The sequence below is a fragment of the Dipodomys merriami genome, unplaced genomic scaffold (genome assembly GCF_024711535.1).
Source record: "Dipodomys merriami isolate MVZ:Mamm:240054 unplaced genomic scaffold, mDipMer1.0.p SCAF_16, whole genome shotgun sequence".
In the NCBI taxonomy this organism is placed as follows: Eukaryota; Metazoa; Chordata; class Mammalia; order Rodentia; family Heteromyidae; genus Dipodomys; species Dipodomys merriami.
Genome location: NW_027202937.1, coordinates 4,141,909 through 4,162,908, shown reverse-complemented (window position 1 = coordinate 4,162,908; position 21,000 = coordinate 4,141,909). Strand labels below are relative to the sequence as shown.

At 42.9% G+C, this 21,000-nt stretch overlaps 1 protein-coding gene across 3 annotated transcripts in view; it reads left to right on the top strand.

Annotated features, from left to right (window-relative positions):
• The window catches only part of Ubr2 (ubiquitin protein ligase E3 component n-recognin 2), a 101,109-nt gene that overhangs the window by 74,702 nt on the left and 5,407 nt on the right, over positions 1-21,000 (top strand). For all 3 annotated transcript variants that reach the window (XM_070023732.1, XM_070023731.1, XM_070023730.1), the window contains exons 34-44: positions 257-335; positions 3,108-3,256; positions 3,876-3,931; positions 4,884-4,980; positions 5,470-5,537; positions 6,325-6,460; positions 9,670-9,760; positions 12,509-12,639; positions 14,015-14,123; positions 15,889-15,945; positions 19,824-19,901. In XM_070023732.1, coding sequence (XP_069879833.1) covers positions 257-335; positions 3,108-3,256; positions 3,876-3,931; positions 4,884-4,980; positions 5,470-5,537; positions 6,325-6,460; positions 9,670-9,760; positions 12,509-12,639; positions 14,015-14,123; positions 15,889-15,945; positions 19,824-19,901 — 1,051 coding nt within the window. The remainder of the gene's footprint in view (positions 1-256; positions 336-3,107; positions 3,257-3,875; positions 3,932-4,883; positions 4,981-5,469; positions 5,538-6,324; positions 6,461-9,669; positions 9,761-12,508; positions 12,640-14,014; positions 14,124-15,888; positions 15,946-19,823; positions 19,902-21,000) is intronic.

Sequence of the window (21,000 nt, the reverse complement as noted above, 5' to 3'; positions counted from 1 at the left end):
TGATGACCTGTGGGAAATTACTATGAGCAGAAACAAAATACCGTGCTCTTGGTGTAGTGGTTAGACTGTGAGAAGGAACTTTAATCAGCCAAACACCAGTATTTGTTATACTTTATTGTGAACAGTATATTATGCCTTTTTTTATAACTGGCAAGTTTTCTCAAATATACTTATTTCCTGCATGGCTAAAATATATAGAAATAATGTATAATACCGTATACTATAGAAAAATTACACAAAATGCTTGTTTTTATAGATACTGCCTCTTCAGAAAATTCAGAAAACATGAATGACTTACAGCTTCCAGAAGGATTCAGGCCCAGTTTTCACCCTAAGTGAGTATATCATTTCATTTTTTTTTTTCTCTCTCTCCATCCTGGGACTTGAACTCTGGGCCTGCGCACTGTCCCTCAGCTCTTCAGCTCAACACTAGCGCTCTACCACTTGAGCCACAGCACCACTTCTGGTTTTCTAGTGGTTAACTAGAGATAAGAGTCTCACAGACTTCTCTACCTGGGCTGGCTTTGAACCACGATCCTCAGATCTCAGCCTCCTAACTAGTTAAGATTACAGGCATGAGCTACTGGCACCCGACCTATTTCATTCCTTTTAAATTTGGCCCATTCAAAATGAAAAATAAGTCAGTGATTATAAGAAAATCATTTGGCAAGCTAGAAACCAAAGTGTAAAAAAATACTGATGTTGAATTCTGAAGCTTAAGCATTATGTAATAAAAGAATCACGTGACAGTTTGAATCTCCCTCCTGTATAGCCAATCAGCTGCACTCCCCTGATCTGCTCATGGCCACCTCAAGACACTTAAAGCCACAGTCTGGCTTCCCCCACCAAGTCCTTTATTTCCTTCTGATTTACACCTTTACGTTTATGGACTAACCAGTCTTAGTTACCAATACCCAAAAGCAGAAGGAAATGAAGTACACAGGGGTGAAGCTATTTGCTCAAAATCACAAAGCTAATAAGCAGTGGTATTGGGATCCTAATCAAGCATTCCTTTTTAACAATTGGCCATCACTAAAACAGAGTTGAAATACTCTGTTTTTGGTTTTCTGTGTGTGTATTTCAAATTTATTCTTCCCCTGAATAGTGTTGTAGGCCTGTTGGATGCCTAATTCAAGCACTTATGCCACTTAGATGATCTTTCTCTCCTGAAGTCCTCCTTCCCACACACAGCTTCTGCCCTCCTGTACCAGCCAGGACAGTACATTGCTGTCACCTTGAGATTTTCTTCAGTCATATTCCCTCTTTTGCTCACCATACATCCTTCAACAGGCTCCTCAGAAAGGATACCTGAATATTAAATTTTTTGTGGGATTTTTGTTGGTGGTGGTGGTCAGGTGTTTCATTTACTTTCATGCTGAAGATTAAACCTAGGGTCCTGCTATACCACTGAGCTCAACACCTAGTCCCAAATTTTTCTTTCTGTTTGTTTGTTTCTTTCTTTCTTTGATGCTTTCTCTAAATATTTATTGGTCCTTGGGTAGCTATTTAAAAATAGCTCATTTGGGCTGGGAATATGGTTTAGTGGTAGAGTGCTTGCCTAGCATACATGAAGCCCTGGGTTCAATTCCTCAGTAACACATAAACAGAAAAATCTGGAAGGAGTGCTGTGGCTCAAGTGGTAGAGTTCTAGCCTTGAGCAAGAAAAGCTTAGGGACAGTGCCCAGGCCCTGAGTTCAAGCCCCAGGGCTGGCAAAAAAAAAAAAAAAAAACTCATTTAACAGAAGAAAGCTAATTGGATACAGATAGGCAGATATTGATAACTTGTGAGCCTCACAGTAAGGTGATAATCTATGGCAGTGGGTATGTACTGCTGATATTCCCAGGCTGGGAAGAGAAAGTGTCAGGGTTACCACAGTTTGGTTTGTAGACTTTGCAAATGTCCCATTTTAGTTCTCTGCTTCTCTGATAATCCAGAGAGCATCTAACTCTTAACAGTTCTCTTTCTCCCCTTTCCCTTTTCCTATAGCTGTCTCTGAATACATGGTAAGTGGTTCAGTTTCAACACAGGAAATAACTGTTTAAAAAAAGCCATTTAAGCCGGGTGCTGGTGGCTCACACCTGTAATCATCCTAGCTACTCAGGAGGCTGATATCTGAGGATTGCGGTTCAAAGCCAGCCCCGGCAGGAAACACTGAGACTCCTATCTCCGATAAACCACCAGAAAACCGGAAGTGGTGCTGTAGCTCAAGTGGTAGAGAGCTCGCCTTGAGCTGAAGAGCTGAGGGACAGCGCCCAGGCCCAGAGTTCAAGCCCCACAACTGACCAAAAAAAAAAGAAAGAAAAGAAAAAGGCCATTTAAAGCTGGGCGCTGATGGTTTATGTCTGTAATCCTAGCTACTCAGGAGGCTGAGATCTCAGATCACTGTTCAAAGCCAGCCTGGGCAGGAAAGTCTGTGAGACTCTTATCACCAATAAACGACTCAGAAAAAGTCAGAAGTGAGCCAGGTGTCAGTGGCTTATGCCTGTAATCCTAGCTGAGATCTGAGGATTGTGGTTCAAAACCATCTCTGGCAGAAAAATCCATGAGACTCCTATCTCCAATTAACCACCAGAAAACTGAAAGTGTCGCTGTGGCTCAAGTGGTAGAGTGCTCACTTTGAGCTGAAGAGCTCAGGGACAGCATCCAGGCCTAGAGTTCAAAACGCAGGACAGACAAAAAAGAAAAAAAAGCCGGGCGCCGGTGGCTCACGCCTTTAATCCTAGCTACTCAGGAGGCTGAGATCTGAGGATCTCGGTTCAAAGCCAGCCTGGGCAGGAAAGTCCGTGAAGCTCTTATCTCCAATAAACCACTAGAAAACCGGAAGTGGCGCTGTAGCTCATGGTAGAGCGCTCACCTTGAGCTGAAGAGCTGAGGGACAGCGCTCAGGCCCAGAGTTCAAGCCCCACAACCAAAAAAAAAACAAAAAGAAAAGAAAAAGAAAAAAAATCCAGAAGTGGAGCTATGGCTCAAGTGGTAGAGTGCTAACCCTAGCACAAAGAGGCTCAGAGACAACACCCAGGCCCTAAGTTCAATCCCCAGGACCAGAAAAAAGAAAGCCATTTTATTACACATTGTTTTAAACTAATCCTATACATGTTTGTTGCAGGAACCCTTATTCTGAGAGCATAAAAGAAATGCTAACAACATTTGGAACTGCTACTTATAAGGTGGGACTGAAAGTTCATCCCAATGAGAGTGATCCCCGTGTGCCCATTACATGTTGGGGTAGTTGTGCCTACACTATCCAGAGCATAGGTGAGAGATTGACTCTGACATTGTACCTCTTCACATATTTAGAATCCTGGGTTTGGTTGGGGGGAATTGGGATTGTCAGCTATGGGGCTTGAACTCAGGGCCTGGACACTGTCCCTGAGCTCTTTTTGCTCAAGGTTAGTGCTCTACCACTTTGAGTCATAGCACCACTACAGGTTTTTGTATGGTTGATTTTGCCTGGGCCAGCTACAATACAAACTGCGATCCTTTCTATCTTAGCTTCCTGGGTAGCTAGGATTATGGGTGTAAGCCACCATCACCCGGCTAGAATCCTGTTTTAACTGTTTAAAGTGGACAAAAAATATAAAGAAATAATAAAAGGGCTTAATGGCAGGAAATGTCAGGTGTAGACAGAATATTAGTCTGGCAGCTTATAAACTAAATACAGCAATAGAAAACTCATGGAGGTGGTTGCTACAAATATTTACTAGTTGAGGAATCTGTTCATTTTTACTTCTCATTCAAAGATAATTGTTATGAAATGATTTTAAAGATTATCAAATCTGACAATATTGTACTTTATGCAGATTTTTTAAACTTTTTAGAAAATAGTAATAAATACAACATAAAATTGACTATATTAATCATTTTTAACCCACAGAAAGAATTTTGAGTGATGAAGATAAGCCATTATTTGGTCCTTTGCCTTGCAGACTGGTAGGTTCTGTATGGGTTCTGGTAGGTTTTGCTTCTTTTAAACATACAGACCTGAAGTCATTTTTGTAATTGAGAGTTCGTTCTTTCCAGAGTAAAACACATATTCTGTAAAGATGTTGAAGAAGTAGTATTTGTGGTTCAGCTTTTCTACATAGATTTCTAGAAGACACTATACCTCTCTTTCATACAGAGCTGTTTATTAAGCACTTAAAAAGATGCAGAAAAACTCAAAACTGTTTTCTTAAAATTTTTGTGTGTATGTACCAGTACTGGGTGGCGTTGTAGCTCAAGTGGTAAAGCGCTAGCCTTGAGCTAAAGAGCTGAGGGACAGTGCCCAAGCCCAGAGTTCAGGCCCCACGACCGGACCCAAAAAAAAAAAAAAAAAAAAAAGTCTCGTGGAAGGCTGGGAAGATGGCTCAGTGGTAGAGTGCTTGCCTTGCACACATGAGGCCCTGGGTTCGATTCCTCAGCACCACATAAGCAGAAAAAGCCAGAAGTGGCACTGTGGCTCTGAGTGGTAGCCTTGAGCTGAAGAGCTGAGGGACAGCACCCAGGACCAGAGTTCAGGCCCCACATCCGACAAAAAAAAAAAGAGTCTCAAAAAAAAAAAAAAAAAAAAAAAGAGTCTCATGGACTTTCTTGCAAGCGGTCTTTTTGAACCAGCCCTTTGAGTAGCTAGGGTTATAGGCCTGAGCCACCAAGCTCTCAGCAAGAGAGATCTTTTCTGTTTCAGAGAGATCCAGTGGCATGGTGGCAAAGAGATAGCCCTTGTGTATTCAGCATCTACTCATTCTGTTTTAGAGGCAGTTATTATAGATGTCACAGATTCATGTCCATATCCCGGAGAGATATTCCATTGTGTGTTCACCTGTGCTTTGAATGGCTCCCTAAAAGAAGAGGACTACTTTATGGATTGGCTTCTTTGATAAATATATCAATTTCTTTATTTCAGGATGACTGTCTTAGGTCAATAACAAGATTCGCAGCAGCACATTGGACAGTGGCATCACTTTCAGTGGTTCAGGGACACTTTTGTAAACTTTTTGCCTGTAAGTATCCATACATTTACAGCACATATTATGGTTATTTCTCATCTTTGACAATTCTTTTTACTAACAGTATAATTTCTTTCAGTTGTGAAGTATTTATAGGACTTTTTCTTATGAAGCTTTTTTTTTTTAATTGATCATGGGGCTTGAACTCTGGGACTAGGTGTTGTCCCTCAGCTCTTCAGCTCAAGGCAAGCACTTGCTCTGCCACTTGAGCCACAGAGCCACTTCCGGTTTTCTGGTGGTTTGTTGGAGATAAGAGTTTCACGGATTTTCCTGCCAGAACTGGCTTTGAACTGTGATCCTCAGATCTTAGTCTCCTGAATAGCTAGGATTACAGGCATGAGTCACCAGCATCCAGCTCTTATGAAGCTTTAACTCAAAAAATTCATATGTATCCTCAAAAGGATAAGTTTAAAGCTAGACTTTGTGGATTTCATTTTATATTGCCATGTGAACTATACTTCAGGTTTTTCCTTAAATCTTTAGCACTGGTGCCTAATGACGGCTATGAAGACCTTCCTTCCATTTTAGACATCGACATGTTTCACTTGCTGGTGAGTGTTGTACCATTTGTTTGATGTTCATCATATTCCATAACTCTCCTTGGGTTTGGTGAGTAGTGAAGAGATAACATCCTCCCTCACTAATTCTGTGTTTAATTCTTTTATGAGGAGCCTCAGAAAATAGTAGTTGGGTCCTGGTGTCTCAACACCTATAATCCTGGCTACTCAGGAAGCTGAGATCTGAGGATTGTTGTTCAAACCCAGCCCAGGCAGGAAAGTCTGGGAGACTCTTACCTCAATTAAGCACCTCAAAACCAGAAGTGGAGCTGTGGCTCAAGTGGTAGAGTGCCTTCTTAAGCCCAAAACCTCAGGGACAGCGCCCATGCCCTGAGTTCAAACCTCAGGACCAGCACTCACAAAAAAAAGTAAGGAACTCAGTTGACAGACTTGATCTGAGTGTTTTTGTTTGGTTGGTTGGTTTTTGTTTTTTTGTTTTTTGTTTTGTTGTTCATGGGGCTTGAACTCTAGGACTAGGTGTTGTCCCTCAGCTCTTCAGCTCAAGGCAAGCACTTGCTCTGCCACTTGAGCCACAGAGCCACTTCCAGTTTTCTGGTGGTTTACTGGAGATAAGAGTCTCACGGACTTTCTTGCCCGGGCTGGCTTTGAACTGTGATCCTCAGATCTTAGCCTTCTGAGTAGCTAGGCTTACAGCATGAGCCACTAGCGCCCAGCTTGATCTGAGTGTTTAGACATCTCTTCCCAGGAAGAAAATAGAAATGTGCTCATCTATGAGAGGAAGTGATTATATTCTGTCTAATGTTCTGGGTTTGTTGTTCAGGTGGGCTTGGTGCTCGCTTTACCTGCACTGCAGTGTCAAGATTTTTCAGGGACCAGCCTCAGCACGGGAGACCTTCACATTTTCCATCTGGTTATTATGGCACACATCGTTCAGATCTTACTTACCTCGTGTACAGGTAACTCCTGCCTTCTTGTGTCAGCATCTTGGAAGCACTTGTGTTTTCTCCATTTCAAAAAAGTATGAAGAGGAAAAAGATGTTTTGATGAGAATAATAAACTAAACAACTTGCTTTCTCTGTATATCTTCATATAGAAAGTTTTAAATTAAAATTTCTGCTGTTAAAATCCTTTATCCATTGGGCTTATGCCAAAATCCTAGCTTCTAGAGAAGCTTAATTCTGGAGGATCATGCTTTCAGCCTGGGTAGAAAAGTCTGTCCAAAATATCCAGCAAAAAGCTAAGCTGAGCCAGGTGCTGGTGCCTTATGCCTGTAGCCCTAGCTACTCTAGAAGCTGAGATCTAAGGATCACAGTTTTTTGTTTTGTTTTGTTTTTTTGTCGGTCATGGGGCTTGAACTCTGGGCCTGAGTGCTGTCCCTCAGTTCTTCAGCTCAAGGAGAGCACTTTACTGCTTGAGCCATAGCGCCACTTCTGGTTTTCTAGTGGTTTATTGGAGAAAAGAGTCTCACAGACTTTTCCTGCCCAGGCTGGCTTTGAACTGTGATCCTCCGATCTCAGCCTCCTGAGTAGCTAGGATTACAGGCGTGAGCCACTAGCGCCGGGTTTCAGGATCACGGTTTAAAGCCAGCCCAGGTAAGGAAGTCCATGAAACTCCTATCTCCAATAAACCACCAGAAAATAGGAAGTGGTGTTGTGGCTCAAGTGGTAGAGTGCTAGCCTTGAGCTGAAGAGCTGAAGGACAGTGCCCAGGGCCTGAGTTCAAGCCCCATGACTGACAAAAAAAAACTAGGCTGGAGGCATGGCTCAGAGTGCCAGTCAAGTAAGCAAGCCAAGAAAGTAGTAGGCCTCAAGTTTGTACTCCAGTAATTGCCTTGCTCAAAAAGTATTTTTCTCTTCCTTTCTTTCTTTTTTTTTTGGTGGTCGTGGGGCTTGAACTCTGGGCTTGGGTGCCATCCTTGAGCAAGGATAGCACTTTACCACTTGAGAGATAGCTCCACTTTCAAGGTTTTTTTGTTGTTGTTGTTGTTTTTTCTGTGATTAATTGGAACTGAGACTCAGACTTTCCTGCCTGGGCCTGCTTTAAACCGCAATCCTCAAATCTCAGCCTCCTGAGTAGCTAGGATTATAGGTATGACCCACCTGCACCTAGCTTGTTCCTTTTTTTTTTATTTTACAAGTTCATTAATATTTGAGTAGCATAGTAGTTTAACTTCTTTAGTGTGTGTGTGTGTGTGTGTGTGTATGCGTGTGTGCGTATGCGTGTGTGCGTATGCGTGTATGCGCATGTGCGTGCGTGCGTGCGCGTGTGTGTGTGTGTGTGTGTGTACACTCATGCATGCGCCTGCACCGGTCCTAGAACTCAGGGTCTTAGACACTATCCCTTGGCTTTTTTTTTTTTTTAAGTTGATCATTGGGCTTGAACTTGGCCTGGACACTGACCCTGAGCTCTCCAGCTCAAAGGAGCACTCTTCCACTTAAGCCACAGCGACACTTTCAGTTTTCTGTTGGTTAATTGGAGATAATAGTCTCATGAACTTTCCTTACCGGGCTGGCTTTGAACCATGATCCTCAGATCTCAGCCTCCTGAATAGGAGGCTAGGATGGCAGGCATGATCTCTGATACCCAGCAGTCCCTAGGCTTTATTGCTCAAGGCTAGAACTCTATCACTTGGGCCATAGCTCCACTTCTGGCTTTTCTTAGTGGTAAATTGGGGATGAGTCTCATAGACTTACCTGGTAATCTTCAAATCTTAGCCTCTGAGTAGCTAACTCCTTTGAATTTTATGTTTCAAACTATCACTTAGGCATTTGGTAATGCCCTGTAAATTCATCATTATTATGTTTTCATTGAAACTTCCTGTTTATCAAACTTTTTATTTTTTCTTACCAGTCCTGGAGCTTGAACTCGGGGCCTGGGCACTGTCCTTAACCTTTTTTTTGCTCAAGGCTAGCACTATACCACTTGAGCCACAGCACCACTTCCAGCTTTTTCTGTTTATGTGGCACTGAGGAATCAAACCCAGGGCTTGCTAGGCAAGCACTAAGCTACATTCCCAACCCTTATCAAGGTGGTTTTTGTTTTTTGTTTTGTCTGGTTGGTTTTTTGGAGGGGGTCAGTTGTGGGGCTTGAACTCTGTGCCTGGGTTCTGTCTTTGTGCTCTTCAGCTCAAGGCAAGCACTCTACCACTTCAGCTACAGTGCCACTTCCTGTTTTTGGTGGGTATTTTTTTTGGGGGGGGTGGGTAGGGGAGGTCTGGTCGTGGGGCCTGAACTCTGGGCCTGGGCTCTGTCCCTCAGCTCTTCAGCTCAAGGCTAGCGCTCTACCACTTGAGCCATAGCGCCACTTCCGGCTTTTTCTTTTTGCTTATGTGGTGTTGAGGAATTGAACCCAGGGCCCCATGCCATGCAAGGCAAGCATTCTACCACTGAGCCACCTTCCCAGCCCTTTCTAGTGGTTTATTGAAGATAAGAGTTTCACAGACTTTCCTGCCTGAGCTGGCTTTGAACTGTGATCCTCAGATCTCAGCCTCCTGAGTAGCTAGGTTTACAGGCGTGAGCCACAGTCGCTCGGCTTATCAACATTTTTTTAAAAAGGTATTTAGCGCCGGGAGCTGGTGGCTCACCCCTGTAATCCTAGTTACTCAGAAAGCTGAGATCTGAGACTTGCGGTTCAAAGCCAGCCTGGGCAAGGAAAGTCCATGACACTTATCTCCAGTTAACCACCAGAAAACCGGAAGTGGAACTGTCTAGCCTTGAGCTGAGGAGCTAAGGGACAGCACCCAGGCCCAGAGTTCAAGCCCCACAACCAACAACAACAAAAAAAGTATTTAGGGCTGAGAATGTGGTCTAGTAGTAGAGTACTTCCCTAGTATACCTCAAGCCTTGGGTTCCATTCCTTAGTACTACATAAACAGAAAAAAGCCAGAAGTAGTGCTGTGGCTCAAGTGGTGGTAGAGTGCTAACTTTGAGTAAATGACGCTCAGAGACAGTGCCTAGGCCCTGAGTTCAAGCCCAGGACTGGCAAAAAAAAAAAAAAATGATTTTACCTGCCTCGTGTTGGATGGCTCAGTACTATGTTCACACTTATTTATGAGACTGTTTCATGTTATATAAAAGTGTATGGATATAGATGAGAGCTTGACTGATCGGTTCTTTTGACAACAGTCATACTAGGAAAACAGTGTTACTGTTTGCTTATCTTTCAGAGGAGAATGGCATGGATCAAGAAAATACCTCTACAGAAGAAGAATTGGCGGTTCTTGCTATATATAGCACCCTTCACCGCTTCACAGGAAGGTGCGGCTACCCTCTTCCCAAAGCATCCTCCATTAGTAGTCAGGCTAACTGAGAAGAGAGTTCATTTGTCAGTTAAGAGAACTGCTATCTATGTATAAGAGAACTATGTATATAGGAATTCACTTGAGAAAACTGGAATTCTCTGAGAGAAGAATAATTTCATACCAGTCTTGCTACATGGATTTGCTATGGATCCCTTCATTTTCTCAGGGACCTGACACAGACTAGTGAATACATTAACTTTGAAAAACTGCCTTTCTGAAATATATGTTGTCTCCTTAGGAACTGAGAGATGCAAATTAAATTGGCGTTATTTCTAAGTTAATATCCAAGAGTTGCAGATATGAAGTAAAATTACTGTTCTCCAAGGGGCTGGGAAGGTAGCTTAGTGGTATAGTGCTTGCCTTGCATGTTCAAGGCCCTGGATTGGATTCCTCAGCACCACATAAACAGAAAAAGCCAGAAGTGGCACCATGGCTCAAGTGGTAGTGCGCTAGCCTTGAGCTGAAGAGCTGAAGGACAGAGCCCAGGCCCAGAGTTCAGGTGCCACAACCGATCAAAAAAAAAATTACTATTCTCCATATCATTGGATTTCTACTCCCTATTCTGTATGAGTATAGTAATTACATTTTGGTACAGCAGTCTCACTTACACTTAACTTCTTTTTTGGGGGGGTAAGGAGAGCAGTAGAGGGCCTAAGTGCTCTCCCTGAGGCTTTTTTGTTTAAGCTTAGTGCTCTACTACTTGAACCACAGCTTCACTCTTGGCTTTTTGCTAATTAATTGGTGACATGTGTCTCCAATTAACTTTGAACCACAATCCTCAGATTCAGCTTCCTGAGTAGCTAGGATTACAGGTGTGAGCCACCAGCACCTGGATATACTTAGGTTCTTAACAGTGTATGTCAAAAACTTATAAAAATTCTTATTCTTGCAAGGCAAAGTGGTGCACAGCTGTAATCCCAGCACTGAAGAGACTGAGATAGGAAGAGGATCATGAGTTTGAGGCCATCCTCACCTACATTGTGACTGTATCAAAACAACTAACAAAATGTTTGTTCTTTCACTAAATTATCCCATTTGGGGAACCCACATTAACAAAGTAATTTTTTTTTTTTTTTTTTTGTCGGTCATGGGGCCTAAACTCTGGGCCTGAGCACTGTCGCTCAGCTCTTCAGCTCAAGGCTAGCGCCCTACCACTTGAGCCAAAGTGCCACTTCTAGCTTTTTCTGCTTATGTAGTGCCTCATGCATGCAAGGCAAGCACTCTGATGCAAGGCAAGCACTCTGCCACTGAGCCACCTTCCCAGCCCCAAACAAAGTAATTTTTTAATTGTTATTGTAAAGGTAGTATACAGAGAGGGGTTACAGTTAAATAAATCAGCTAATGAATACATTTCCTTTTGAACAGTGTCACCACTTCCTTCATTTTCTCCCAGTTTTCCCTCCTGAACCCTCCCCCAACAAAGTGATTAACATATAGGAAAATGTACAGGCATATAAAAATATACATTCTGACACTGCTTGTACAAGGGAGGATTGGAAGTATTCTAAGTGTTTATATATGAGGAAATCATTTGGTGTAAATTGATGTATTCTGATGTATTAGGAACATATTTAAAATTAGGTCAGCCAGGCACTGGTGGTTCACACCTATAATCCTAGCAACTCAGCAGGCTGAGATTTGATGATCGAAGTTCGAAGCCAGCCCAGGCAGGAATGGCCGAGAGACTCTTTATCTCCAATAAACTACTCAGAAAACTGGAAGTAGTGCTGTGGCTCAAAACTGGAAGTAGTGCTGTGGCTCAAGTGGTAGAGCGTGGGGCTGGGAAGGTGGCTCAGTGGTAGAGCCCTTGACTTACATGCATGAGGCCCTAGGTTCGATTCCTCAGCACCACATAAAGGGAAAAAGCTGGAAGTGGCGCTGTGGCTCTAGTGGTAGAGTGCTATCCTTGAGCTGAAGAGCTGAGAGACAGCACCCGGGGACAGCACCCAGGCCCAGAGTTCAAGCCCTACAACCAAACCCCCCACCCCACCCCCCCACCAAAAAAAAAAAGTCAAGGAAGTGGTTCTGTGGCTCAAAGTGGTAGAGCAATAGCCTTGAGTGAAAAAGCTCAGGGACAGCACCCAGGCCCTGAATTCAAGTGCCACAAACAACAAAATTAGGTCAAATGGTGTTCTATAAAGCATGTTAATCTGAAACTTTATATAGTTACAAATATGTAAGATAAATTAGTGTGACAATAGCCAAAATAATACTAATATAAGATGCTAAAATAATTGGTGGGGTTTTATCTCAGGACCTCACACTGCTTTTTCATAATTTTTTTTTTTTGGGGTCCGGTCGTGGGCCCTGAACTCTGGGCCTGGGCGCTGTACCTCAGCTCTTCAGCTCAAGGCTAACGCTCTACCATTTGAGCCACAGTGCCACTTCCGGCTTTTTTCTTTTTGCTTATGTAGTACTAAGGAATCAAACCCAGGGCCTCAGGCATGCAAGGCAAGCGCTCTACCACTGAGCCACCTTCCCAGCCCCTTTCATAATATTTTTTATGACTATATTACTCTTGGAAATCTTAACAGTATTGGAGACTATAGCACTATTTAAACCTGACATTTTCTAAAAACCAGGGCAACTATTAGCCTGTTAACCTGCTTCTATATGCACCATCGACTTCGAATCTTGGTCACACCATGCTTTATCTAACAAGATCTTTTCTTTCTAGATACCCTAATATTGTTCTCTTTTCCAGTGCCTTGAAAGAAATATCCTCTGGCTGGCATCTGTGGAGGCGTGTTAAAGCTGGGATCATGCCATTCCTCAAGTGTTCTGCCTTGTTTTTCCATTATCTTAATGGAGTTCCACCTCCACCCGAAATGCGAGGTAACTTCTTATTTCTTTGGAAATGTAGAAAATTACCCAAGCAGTTGAGAATAAAGGTGATTAACACAATTGAAAGCTAAAACCAGGCATTGGTGGCTCACGCCTGTAATCCTAGCTACTTAGGATGCTGAGATCTTAGGGTGCTAGTTCAAAGCCAACCTGTGCAGGAAAATCCATGAGACCCTTATCTCTAATTAACCACTTAGAAAGAAACTGAAACCCAAATGTGGAACCTGTGGCTCAAGTAGTAGAGAGCTAGCCTTGAGGGGAAAAAAAAGTTTAGGCTCAGACCCAGGTCCTGAGTTCAAACCCCAAGTCTGGCACACAAAAATAGTTTACAGTACAACTAGTTGACTGTGGTAAAGTTGAATTAAAGAATGAGAGCCATTTGGAAAGGATTGTGTATGTGTATGTGTGTGTCTGTATCTGTGTGTCTGTGTCTGTGTTTGCACCTTCATTTGGATCTCAGTAAGTGTACTGTTCAACTTCTATGTTCTGCTTTGTGAAACACATTGCTTATAAAACTCTTAATTTTATTTTTAGCTGTTAGATTGTCCCGCATATATAATTTATAAATTGGGTCCCTCAGAGTTTTTTAAAGTGAAAATGAACAGCTTTAAATAATTCTTAAGTTAATGGCATTAAAATTCAGTATAACACAATTGTATATAAATCTGATTTTAAATTTAAAGTTGGTTTGCTATTCCACATTTGTTTTCCAGGTTCTCTGTTGGTTTATTTAATGAAAGTAGCATAAACCTAATGCCTGTGTTCTGACAGTGCCTGCACTGGTTGTAGGATGCATGCATGTAATCCTGCTCTTAAAAGTTTGTTGTCTGGGCTGGGAAGGTGGCTCAGTGGTAGAGCGCTTGCCTTGCATGCATGAGGCCCTGGGTTTGATTCCTCAGCACCACATAAGCAAAAAGAAAAAAGCCGGAAGTGGCGCTGTGGCTCATAGTGGTAGAGCGCTAGCTTTGAGCTGAAGAGCTGAGGGACAGCGCCCAGGCCCAGAGTTCAAGCCCCACAACCGGACCCAAAAAAAAAAAAAAAGTTTGTTGTCTGTCTTCTATGCTATTACTTGTCCAGGCAATAATAGCAATTGTGCTAAGTCCACCTCTCATGATAAACCATCTTATATTCTTGAACTGCTGTATTGTTTTCTAGGCTAGGGTGCCAATATGCCATCTGTATATTTTGATGTTCACAGTGAGGTAGATGAGCCTGAGACACCAGGAAATTGTGGCCTCACTCCATTCTGCCCATTGTCTTGTGTGCTTTGAATGAATTTCTGTTGTACTTTTTTTGAAGCTTTCCTATTGCTTCCCCCCAGAGAGAATGTACTTAACTGTTTTATATATTCTCTTTCTGTCTGCAGTTTCTGGAACAAGACACTTTGAACATTTGTGTAACTATCTTAACCTACCAACCAACCTCATATGCCTTTTTCAAGAAAATAGTGAGATAATGAATTCACTGATTGAAAGGTAATGATTATTTACCCTACTGCATTATATTGACAAGATATATGAAACTTTTTTTTTTTTTTTTTGGTCGATCATGAGGCTTGAACTCAGGGCGTGGGCACTGTCCCTCAGTTCTTTTTACTCAAGGCTAGCATTCTGCTACTTTGAGTCAAAGCTACAACTTCAGGTTTTCTGGTGGTTAATTGGAGATAAGAGTCTCAAGATTTGCCTGCCTGGGCTGGCTTTGAACCCTGATCCTCAGATCTCAGCCTTCTAAGTAGTTGAATTACAGGTGTGAGCCAGCACTTTCGTTTTTTTCATACATGACAGAATTTTCAAATAACAAGCTAGGTCTGTTTCAACACAAAATTTCTGTTATAAGAATTAAGATTTGTAGCCGGGCGCTGGTGGCTCACGCCTGTAATCCTAGCTACTCAGGAGGCTGAGATCTGAGGATCGCGGTTCAAAGCCAGCCCGGGCAGGAAAGACCATGAGACTCCTATCTCCAATAAACCACCAGAAAACTGGAAGTGGCGCTGTAGCTCAAGTGGTAGAGCGCTCGCCTTGAGCTGAAGAGCTAAGGGACAGCACTCAGGCCCAGAGTTCAAGCCCCATGACTAAACAAAAAAAAAAGAATTAAGATTTGTTAGTTAAAGCTTTTGGCTTTGGGGTTAGATTTTTGCCCAACTAGTGAATAACATGAGTAGATTCGCAGGGAAAGAACAAAATACTATCATATGTTTATCTCCTTATGTACTTACTTTTTTTATTTCTGCTTCCTGCATAATTGGAATGACACTCAGCTTATTGAGTTGATAGTGGGGTCACTAACTTTTTTTTTTTCCAGCCCTGGGGCTTGAGCTCAGGGCCTGACCACTGTCCTTGAGCTTCATTTGCTTAAGGCTAGTACTCTACCACTTGAGCCACAGTGCCACTTCTGGCTTTTTCTGTTTATGTAGTTCTGAGAAATGGAACCCAGGACTTCATTCATGCTTGACAAGCACTCTACCACTAAGCCACATTCCCAGCCTTGTACTTATGTACTATGTATAGTACATGCTTAAAACTTAAAGTATATTCGAGAAACTACAGTCTTCAGGAATTGGTCTTTCAACTGGGTCAAGTTAGTAACTTGAATTAAGATATATAGCCATTTACCCACAAAATGGACAAAATACTTTAAAAGCATTTATCTAAGTAGCTAAGATGGACCAAGGACTTGGACATTCCTCCAAAGAAGATACACAAATATACTGGTGTAGGGCAGGGTATGTGGGTTAGTGGTAGATTGCTTGCCTAGCATACATGAAGCCCTGGGTTTGATTCTTCAGTACCACATAAACAGAAAAAGCCAGAAATGGTACCTGTGGCTCAAGTGGTAGAGTAGAAAAAAGAAGCTCAGGCCCTGAGTTTATCAAGCCCCAGGACTGGCAGAAAAAAAGAAAAAGAAAAATCCACTAGTGTAATAAGTACATGAAAAGATGGAAGCTAGCATGATGGAGCATGCCTATAATTCTAGCACTCAGGAGACAGAAGCAGGAGGATGGTAGTTCCTTGGCTTCAAAAAGCCAAGCGCTACAGGAGTATATGGTTAAAATGGCAAAAAAAAAAAAATATATATATATATATATATATATATATATATATATGGAAAATATGGCATTTCTCTGTGTTTTTGAGGAGGGAAGCATATTAAAGGTTATTTTTCTTTTATTAGCTATTGAGAGGGAGGACAATCTTGTTCTAGCACTTTAAAAAAATGGTTTTTTTCCCATTTATATTAAAGTTGGTGTCATAACGGTGAAGTTAAAAGATACCTACAAGGTGAAAGAGATGCAATAAGGTAAGTTAAAAGTAATCATAGACTTATTTGGGGTGGGTGGCAGAGTCAGGGAAGATGCCCGGGATGTAAGTGCTAGATTTCCTGGAAACTGACTTCCCCACACTTGTCTTTCCAAAAACAAAAACGAAAAAACTTGTTTTGCCACTTACTGGTGGCTCATGCCTGTAATCCTATTTACTCTTGAGGCTGAGATCTGAGGATTACCTTTTGAAACCAGCCCAGGCAGGAAAACCAGTGAAGCACTATCTCCAATTAGCCACCAAAAAGCCAGAAGTGGTAGCTTCAGTGGTAGAGCTTGGTAGAGAGCTAGCCTTGAGCAAAGACACTCAGGGACAGCACTCAGGCCCTGAGTCCAATAAAACTCTAGGACTAGCACCAAAAAGGAAAAAAAAGAACCTTGCGTGCGCGCACGTGCGTGCGTGCGTGCGTGCGTGCGTGCGTGCGCTTCGGTTTTAGGTCTAGAACTCAGGGCATCATGCTATCACATGGCTTTTTTACTCAAATTTGATGCTTTTGTTTTTTGTTTTTGTCGGTCATGGGGCTTGAACCCAGGGCCTGAACACTGTTCCTGAACACTCTTTTGCTGAAGGCTAGCACTCTACCACTTTGTTCCAATTCCCCATCCCACCCCTCCAATCCCCCCCCCCAACTCCCTTCCCCCCCCCCCCCCCATGGGGCTTGAACTCTGGGCCTGGGCTCTGTCCCTGAGCTCTTCAGCTCAAGACAAGCACTCTACCACTTGAGTCACAGCAGCACCATTTCCAGTTTTCTGGTGGTTTATTGGAGATCAGAGTCTCATTGACTTTGCTGCCCGAGCTGGCTTTGAACTGTGATCCTCAGATCTCAGCCTCCTGAGTAGCAAGGATTATAGGCGTGAGCCACTGGCACCTGGCTTAGTGTGTTTTGTTTTGTTTTGTTTTTGTAGGTCCTGGGGCTTGAACTCTGGGCCTGGGCGCTGTCCCTGTGCTCTTCAGCTCAAGGCAAGCACTCTACTGCTTGAGCCACAGCAGCACTTCTGGTTTTCTGGTGGTTTATTTGAGATAAAAGAGTCTCATGGAGTTTACTGCCCGGGCTGACTTTGAACTGTAATCCTCTGATCTCAGCTTCCTGAGTAGCTAGGATGACAGGCGTGAGCCACCAGCGCCCAGCTTAGTGTATTATTTTTATCTTATTTTTTATTTATTTTTTTGGGGGGGGTCCAGTTGTGGGACCTGAACTCTGGGCCTGGGCGCTGTCCCTCAGCTCTTCAGCTCAAGGCTAGCGCTCTACCACTTGAGCCACAGCGCCACTTCCGGCTTTTTTCTTTTTGCTTATGTGGTGCTGAGGAATCAAACCAGGGACTCAGGCATGCAAGGCAAGCCCTCTACCACTGAGCCACCTTCCCAGCCCCTAGTGTATTTTTTTTGGGGGGGGATCCGGTTGTGGGGCCTGAACTCTGGGCCTGGGCGCTGTCCCTCAGCTCTTCAGCTCAAGGCTAGTGCTCTACCACTGAGCCACCTTCCCAGCCCCCTAGTGTATTATTTTTAAAGGAAGCAAGTTTTATTATATTTTGGGATGCTTTAAGTAGCATAGTTCTAGCCAGGCACTGGTGGCTTACACCTGTAATCCTAGCTACTAAGGAGGATCTGAGGATCATATTCAAAGCCAGCCCAGGCAGGAAAATCCATGAGATTTTTGTTGTTGTTGTTGTTGTTGTTGTTGGTTGTGGGGCTTGAACTCTGGGCCTGGGCACTGTCCTGAGCTCTTGCTCAAGGTGAGTGCTCTATCACTTGAGCCATGGTTCCATTTCCAGCTTTTTCTTACATGGTGCTGAGGAATTAAACCCAGGGCCTCATGCATGAAAGGCAAGCACTCTACCACTGAGCCATGCTGAGAGCCTCCATGAGACTCTTATCTCCAATAAACCACCTGAAAAACCGAAGTGGTGCTGTGGCTCAAGTGGTAGAGCACTCACCTCAAGCTGAAGAGCTGAGCGACAGCATCCAGACCTAGAGTTCAAGCCCTACAACTGTCAAAAAATAAATAGTATAGTTCCTCATCTAGGTTTTTCTTAGTTCTTTTTTTATTCTCTCAGTAACTACCTTTGAACAGTATCAAATTATGCCAAATTATTTTCTTCATTTATTTCTTTTTGTTGTTGGTGGTGGTGGTGGTGGTAGGGCTTGAACTCTGGGCTTGGGCATTGTCCCTCAGCTATTCAGCTCAAAGCAAGAGCTCTACCACTTGAGCCACAGCACCACTTCCGGCTTTTTCTACTTATGTAATAATGCTGAGGAATGGAACCCAGGGCTTCATGTATGCAAGGCAAACACTCTTAACACTGAGCCACCTTCCCAGCCCATTTATTTCTTGTATTCTACCCTGATTCTGTAGTAAAGGATCCTGTTGGGTGTAACACAATGAGTACAAACTTCCTTAAGAAAACTAGAGGATAAGTTGGGTGCAGTGGCTCACACCTGCAATCCTAGCTACTCAAGAGATCGAGACCTGCAAGATAGCAGTTTGAAGCCAGCCTAGGCAGAAATGCCTGAGAAACTCCCACCTCCAGTAAACCATCAAAATGCTAGGCTAAAGACATGGCTCAGATGATAAAACACCATCCATGAGTAAGCCAAGCAAGTATGAGTTGAAAGTATGAGTAAAGCCAAGCCATGAGTTTAAACCTCAGTATCAACAAATGAAAAATGCTGCAGAGATTTATCTACTTGGTCTGCTTTCATACATCCATAAATTACAACACTAATTTTATTAGCCTGAACATGAAATTTTAATTTTCACAAAGCAGTTAAATATTGTTGATTTGAATCTTGTAGTCAGAAAAATCTTGAATAGTAGTTCTTAGCTTGAGAATACAATACTAAAGCCACCACCTCCCAAAACTATTTTTCCTACAGTTGGTGTTCTGACTCTTAGTTGACTCTGGTATGGTTAGGAGCTACTGTCTCCTGGCTGTCAGCGGCAGTCTGTGCTGAGCAGGCAGGTGCATGCAAAGTGCCTCACACTGACAGTGGACCTCAAACCTTGGATTTGGGCCTAACATTTTTCTGAATGAGCTAGTCACATTATCAACATGGGTGGCTAACTCTAAAAAAAACATGTCTATTCTACTGTCTTCTGTTCCAGCTCATCTCACCCCTAGTAAACATATCCTATCTACGATTCCTCGAGTTCTGTGGTCTAGGTAACAGCTAAGAATGAATATCCTGGGGCTGGGAAGGTGGCTCAGTGGTAGAGCACTTGCCTTGCATGCCTGAGGCCCTGGGTTCGATTCCTCAGCACCACAAAAGCAAAAAGAAAAAAGCCGGAAGTGGCGCTATGGCCCAAGTGGTAGAGCGCTAGCCTTGAGCTGAAGAGCTGAGGGACAGCACCCAGGCTCTGAGTTCAGACCCCACGACCAGACCCAAAAAAAAAGAATGAATATCCTCATCTGCCCCTCCTCTTCTTCCTGTAGCTAATGAGCTAGTTTAAGAGGGTCAGGGGTCTGCACCATTGCTGCTGTCCTTATCACTTACTGTGAGTGCAGTCTTTGGTGTTTATTCTAGCTCATACCACATGCTAGCAGGTGATCTTAGAGTCAGCTTTTGTTTTGACTAAGGGTAACACTGTTCTTACAATATGATTTCATATTAATGGGTTGGGAAGGTGGCTCAGTGGCAGAGTGCTTGTCTTGCATGCATGAGGCCCTGGGTTCAATTCCTCAGCACCACATAAGCAGAAAAAGCTGGAAGTGGCGCTGTGGCTCAAGTGGTAGAGCACTAGCCTTGAGCTGAAGTGCTGAGGGACAGCGCCCAGGCCCAGAGTTCAGGCCCCACGTCCAGCCAAAAAAAAAACAATTTCATATTAATGGAGTTCTTTGAATTTTTACTTTTTTCTTTTAGCTATCCAAGAGAATCTAATAAACTGATAGACCTTCCAGAGGATTACAGCAGCCTCATTAATCAAGCATCCAATTTCTCGTAAGTTGAGGGATTTGGTGATGGTTCTTTGTTTTGTTTGGGTCAGGAAATGTCTAAAATAGCAGTACTTCCTGTTACTGCCTTGTGAAAACATCATTCTCCACCATGTTTCAGAGCACAGTACAGGATGAGAGGTCATGGGGGCAAATTTCATGAATGATGGGTTGGGAATGTGGCTTAGTGGTAGAGTGGTTGCCTAGCATGCTTGAAGCCCTGGGTTTAATTCTTCAGGACTACATAGACAGAAAAAGCCAGCAGTGACACTGTGGCTCAAGTGGTAGAGGGCTAGTCTTGAGCAAAAGAAGCTCAGGGACAGTGCCCAGGAATGGCAAAAAAAAAAAAAAAAGTTTGATGAATGAAGAAGGCTTATCTTAGTAACAGTTGCCCTTTTTTTTCTTGCTTTCTTGCTTTTTTTTTTTTTTTTTTTCTTTTTTTGTCAGTCATTGGGCTTGAACTGAGGGCCTGGACGCTGGCTTTGAACCACAATTCTTAGATCTCAGCCTCCTGAATAGCTAGGATTACAAGCATGAGCCACTGACACCTAGAAATAATTGCACTTTTAAAGTAATAAGAATAACTTTTAATGTATGTTTAACTGTTCAATGCACAAGTGACATTAGGAAGAATATAACACTGTAAGAAATGGAACATTACCTAGACAGTTGATGTCGCTGGGCATCTCCTCTCTGTTGCAGACAACCACTGCTCTAAGTGGCATGATGAGCATTCCTGTTCTTCTAGATGTTAACTCGTAGGTTATCTTCCTATGCAGCATGTTACTGTTTTATTTAAGTGGCATTTAACCATACATGCTTTATACCTGTGTTTCACTGCATTATTTCTAAGATTTATCTAGATCATAGAAGCTTTAAGTTTTGCTTTTGCTGCTACCTGGTGTTTCATTACATGCCACCGTTTATATTTTCATTAGTTGTTGATTTCTTGGATGTTCTCATGTGGTTTAGATGTGTGCATATGAGATGTTCCCCAGACTCTATTATGGGACCACACAGTGTATGTATTTGGCTCTTCTTAATAATGTGGTTATTTTCAGGGTGGTTTTCCACCATAAGGTCCCCAGCCCTTCTTTGGAGCAATA